This window comes from Salmo salar, chromosome ssa17 (assembly GCF_905237065.1).
Source record: "Salmo salar chromosome ssa17, Ssal_v3.1, whole genome shotgun sequence".
Lineage (NCBI taxonomy): Eukaryota > Metazoa > Chordata > Actinopteri > Salmoniformes > Salmonidae > Salmo > Salmo salar.
In genome coordinates, this window is record NC_059458.1 from 18,486,501 (window position 1) to 18,492,500 (window position 6,000).

Genomic DNA, 6,000 nt, shown 5'->3' on the forward strand with positions numbered 1-6,000 from the left:
TTAGCCTGCTGGCCTTACTGAGTGGATAGGAACATTAGCCTGTTGGCCTTACTGGGTCGATAGGAACATTAGCCTGCTGGTCTTACTGAGTGGATAGGAACATTAGCCTGCTGGCCTTACTGAGTGGATAGGAACATTAGCCTGCTGGCCTTACTGAGTGGATAGGAACATTAGCCTGCTGGCCTTACTGGGTGGATAGGAACATTAGCCTGCTGGCCTTACTGAGTGGATAGGAACATTAGCCTGCTGGCCTTACTGAGTGGATAGGAACATTAGCCTGCTGGCCTTACTGAGTGGATAGGAACATTAGCCTGCTGGCCTTACTGAGTGGATAGGAACATTAGCCTGCTGGCCTTACTGAGTCGATAGGAACATTAGCCTGCTGGCCTTACTGAGTGGATAGGAACATTAGCCTGCTGGCCTTACTGAGTGGATAGGAACATTAGCCTGCTGGCCTTACTGAGTGGATAGGAACATTAGCCTGCTGGGCTTACTGAGTGGATAGGAACATTAGCCTGCTGGCCTTACTGAGTGGATAGGAACATTAGCCTGCTGGCCTTACTGAGTGGATAGGAACATTAGCCTGCTGGGCTTACTGAGTGGATAGGAACATTAGCCTGCTGGCCTTACTGAGTGGATAGGAACATTAGCCTGCTGGCCTTACTGAGTGGATAGGAACATTAGCCTGCTGGCCTTACTGAGTGGATAGGAACATTAGCCTGCTGGCCTTACTGAGTGGATAGGAACATTAGCCTGCTGGCCTTACTGAGTGGATAGGAACATTAGCCTGCTGGCCTTACTGAGTGGATAGGAACATTAGCCTGCTGGCCTTACTGAGTGGATAGGAACATTAGCCTGCTGGCCTTACTGAGTGGATAGGAACATTAGCCTGCTGGCCTTACTGAGTGGATAGGAACATTAGCCTGCTGGCCTTACTGAGTCGATAGGAACATTAGCCTGCTGGCCTTACTGAGTGGATAGGAACATTAGCCTGCTGGCCTTACTGAGTGGATAGGAACATTAGCCTGCTGGCCTTACTGAGTCGATAGGAACATTAGCCTGCTGGCCTTACTGAGTGGATAGGAACATTAGCCTGCTGGCCTTACTGAGTCGATAGGAACATTAGCCTGCTGGTCTTACTGAGTGGATAGGAACATTAGCCTGTTGGTCTTACTGAGTGGATAGGAACATTAGCCTGCTGGTCTTACTGGGTGGATAGGAACATTAGCCTGCTGGCCTTACTGAGTGGATAGGAACATTAGCCTGCTGGTATTACTGAGTGGATAGGAACATTAGCCTGCTGGCCTTACTGAGTGGATAGGAACATTAGCCTGCTGGCCTTACTGAGTGGATAGGAACATTAGCCTGCTGGCCTTACGGAGTGGATAGGAACATTAGCCTGCTGGCCTTACTGAGTGGATAGGAACATTAGCCTGCTGGCCTTACTGAGTGGATAGGAACATTAGCCTGCTGGTCTTACTGAGTCGATAGGAACATTAGCCTGCTGGCCTTACTGGGTGGATAGGAACATTAGCCTGCTGGTCTTACTGAGTGGATAGGAACATTAGCCTGCTGGCCTTACTGAGTGGATAGGAACATTAGCCTGTTGGCCTTACTGAGTGGATAGGAACATTAGCCTGCTGGCCTTACTGGGTGGATAGGAACATTAGCCTGCTGGCCTTACTGAGTGGATAGGAACATTAGCCTGCTGGCCTTACTGAGTGGATAGGAACATTAGCCTGCTGGCCTTACTGAGTGGATAGGAACATTAGCCCCAGCTATTTAGGAGGGATAACACACCTGGCACAAACTATTGTCTAGTTGTGTTTTTCCTGCTGAGGGGTGCCCTATACCTGCGCCCAGAGGGGAGTAGTTTATAGTCCGGGTACAGGGGGTGACTTGGGTCTAAAATGATTTTGTGAGCCTTGCAGAGGGCCCTGACCTTAAAGATCTCATCCAGGCCTGTCTGTTTGACTCCCAGTACCTTGCATGCTGTGGTGATAATCATTCTCAGCATATTTCTCTGGGTGACAGTGGCATTGCCAAACCAACAAACAATACAAAAAGTTAAAATACTTTCAATGAAAGATTTGTAAAACAGAGTCAGTATAGTAGAGTCTACATTAAAAGATCCCAGCTTTTTGAGAAAGTATTGTCTCTGTTGGCTCTTTTTGTAGATCAGGTCTGTCCATTTACTCCACTGAAGCTTATTGTCCAAAAGGACACCCAGGTATTTGTTTTCCTCTACAATCTCTACATTCTGATCTCTGATAGATGTTGCAGAGGTAATGGACAAAGAGTTGAGTGTATACGATTCCTTTAGCCTGGTAGTAACTTATAGTAACCATATACTGTGTGTGTGTGTGTGTGTGTGTGTGTGTGTGTGTGTGTGTGTGTGTGTGTGTGTGTGTGTGTGTGTGTGTGTGTGTGTGTGTGTGTGTGTGTGTGTTGCAGGGGGCCCGTGTATGGGTCAAGGAGAAGGAGCAGCTGGTCCCCTCTACTGTTAGCTCCTGTGGAGACGGAACCCTGGTCCTCACTACCGACTATGGAGAGGTACGACACACACACACACACACACACACACACACACACACACACACACACACACACACACACACACACACACACACACACACACACACACACACACACACACACACACAAATTCATCACAAAGATCTGCAGCAATTGATGCCAGCCTTGCTTGTATTGCATGCTCACACACACACACTCTCTCTCAGACATGGTTTTAATGGACGGTTTACAGTGTTAGTCATTTGGGCCATGTCAGTGTTAGTCATTTGGGCTATGTCAGTGTTAGTCATTTGGGCCATGTCAGTGTTGCTGGTCTTCCTGTGGTCTAGTTATCCTGGCCCACTTTCTCCTCTCATCCATATTCAAATGTTCATCTCTGACATATATTCCCTACAAGGAACGGCTAGAAACGCTAGCATCACACACACACACACTCACTCACACACACACACACAGATACACACATCTATAAAGCTGTTGTCCTGCCCAGCTCACCACCACTGGCCAAAAGAATTGAATTAAATGTTTGTTTTAATCTAATTAAGAATGTGTGTATAATTTCCCCCCACCTACACACACACACACACACACACACACACAGCTCTGTGGATGTAATGGCTTTTGATGGTTGTTGTCGAGTGTGTTTGGCTCCATTTGGCAGGGTTTACATCGAGCTAATAATAGTACTCTGGTTTTCCTTCCAGGATACATACAGTTGAAGTCGGAAGTTTACATACACCTTAGCCAAATACATTTAAACTCAGTTTTTCACAATTCCTGACATTTAATCCCAGTAAAAATTCCCTGTTTTAGGTCAGTTAGGATCACCACTTTATTTTAAGAATGTGAATTGTCAGAATAATAGTAGAGAGAATGATTTATTTCAGATTTTATTTCTTTCATCACATTCCCTGTGGGTCAGAAGTTTACATACACTCAATTAGTATTTGGTAGTATTGCCTTTAAATTGTTTAACTTGGGTCAAACGTTTCAGGTAGCCTCCCACAAGCTTCCCACAATAAGTTGGGTGAATTTTGGCCCATTCCTCCTGACAGAGCTGGTGTAACTGAGTCAGGTTTGTAGGCCTCCTTTCTCTCACACGCCTTTTCAGTTCTGCCCACACATTTTCTATAGGATTGAGGTCATGGCTTTGTGATGGCCACTCCAATACCTTGACTTAGTTGTCCTTAAGCCATTTTGCCACAACTTTGGAAGTATGCTTGGGGTCATTGTACATTTGGAAGACCCATTTGCGACCAAGCTTTAACTTCCTGACTGATGTCTTGAGATGTTGCTTCAATATATCCACATCATTTTCTTCCTAATGATGCCATCTATTTTGTGAAGTGCACCAGTCCCTCCTGCAACAAAGCACCCCCACAATATGATGCTGCCACCTCCGTGCTTCACGGTTGGGATGGTGTTCTTCGGCTTGCAAGCCTCCCCCTTTTTCCTCCAAACATAACGATGGTCATTATGGCCAAACAGTTCTATTTTTGTTTCATCAGACCAGAGGACATTTCTCCAAAAAGTACGATCTTTGTCCCCATGTGCAGTTGCAAAACGTAGTCTGGCTTTTTTATGGCGGTTTTGGAGCAGTGGCTTCTTCCTTGCTGAGCGGCCTTTCAGGTTATGTCAATAAAGGACTCGTTTTACTGTGGATATAGATACTTTTGTACCTGTTTCCTCCAGCATCTTCACAAGGTCCCTTGCTGTTGTTCTGGGATTGATTTGCACTTTTCGCACCAAAGTACGTTCATCTCTAGGAGACAGAACGTGTCTCCTTCCTGAGCGGTATGACGGCTGCGTGGTCCCATGGCGTTTATACTTGCGTACTATTGTTTGTACAGATGAACGTGGCTGATTACTTTTGATTTTCCCATGATGTCAAGCAATGAGGCACTGAGTTTGAAGGTAGGCCTTGAAATACATCCACAGGTACACCTCCAATTGACTCAAATTATGTCAATTAGCCTATCAGAAGCTCTAAAGCCATGACATAATTTTCTGGAATTTTCCAAGCTGTTTAAAGGCACAGTCAACTTAGTGTATGTAAACGTCTGACCCACTGGAATATTGATACAGTGAATTATAAGTGAAATAATCTGTGTGTAAACAATTGTTGGAAAAATGACTTGTGTCATGCACAAAGTAGATGTCCTAACCGACTTGCGAAAACTATAGTTTGTTAACAAGAAATTTGTGGAGTGGTTGAAAAACGAGTTTTATTGACTCCAACCTAAATGTATGTAAACTTCCGACTTCAACTGTACTGTTTTTATCCACCATTCATTTTCTCTCTCTTTCTCTTTCTCTTTCTCTCTCTCTCTCTCTCTCTCTCTCTCTCTCTCTCTCTCTCTCTCTCTCTCTCTCTCTCTCTCTCTCTCTCTCTCTCTCTCTCTCTCTCTCTCTCTCTGTGTGTGTGTGTGTGTGTGTGTATATATCATTTGGAAGATACAGACTCTGACCCAGTTTTCCCTGGCTGGGCCTTGGTCAGCTGGTTACTGATGTTTAGGGGGGGTTTCCCGGACATTTTAAATGGAGATTCTCCATTGAGTTTGCTTTTAGTCCAGGACTAGGCTTCATCTGTTTCGGGGAAAGTGCCCCTTAAGGTTAAGGGAGGGTAGAGTACGTTATAGTTAGCTTTTGTATGTCTAGTGACATCATTAAAGAGACGACACTTGGTGAAATTAATGCAACTGACTTACAGTGTTGCCATCAATCAACCGCGTTCTATAACGTATTTGTGCCGGAGTATCTGATCCTAGATCTGTGTTGAAGCCAGCTAACTATGGGATGGGGAACGTCATGCTCGGTTACCATGGAAACGGAGAGTCACAGTGGAGGGATTCTCTGAATGTGTTCGTCTGTGATTGGCTGGCGGTGTCATCACATGGATGCATGTATCACACACTGGATTGGCTTCCATCTCTGTGTCTGTGAGAACATCACACTGGATACACACACACACACACACACACACACACACACACACACACACACACACACACACACACGGTATACTAGTAACTGTGGGTCACATTGATTTGTTGGTCATAACGCAGGAAGATCAATGCACTCTAAATGCGTGTGTATGTGTTTTGGTGTGTATCTCTGTGTGTGTGTCTACGTGTGCATGTGCGTGTGTGAGGGGTACTGCTCAGTCGCTACAAAGAGTTAGACATATCCTCGACACACACGCCCATACACACATTCACATGTGAACACACACACACACACACAGGCTGTGTTAGAGCTGGGTTATACAGAGAGATAGTAATGTGACCTGGATTTCAGAGGCTAGCGGGAAAGCTGCAGTGAGAGCTCACGTGAGTACAGGATCCGCTCCAGGGACCAGTCCACACACACACACACACACACACACACACACACACACACACACACACACACACACACACACACACACACACACACACACACACACACACACACACACACACACAC

The 6,000-nt window shown here is 45.6% G+C and overlaps 1 protein-coding gene across 1 annotated transcript in view; it reads left to right on the forward strand.

Annotated features, from left to right (window-relative positions):
• The window catches only part of LOC106575406 (unconventional myosin-X), an 82,529-nt gene that overhangs the window by 37,101 nt on the left and 39,428 nt on the right, over positions 1-6,000 (forward strand). Inside the window, exon 2 of the mRNA XM_045700378.1 lies at positions 2,455-2,553. Coding sequence (XP_045556334.1) covers positions 2,455-2,553 — 99 coding nt within the window. The remainder of the gene's footprint in view (positions 1-2,454; positions 2,554-6,000) is intronic.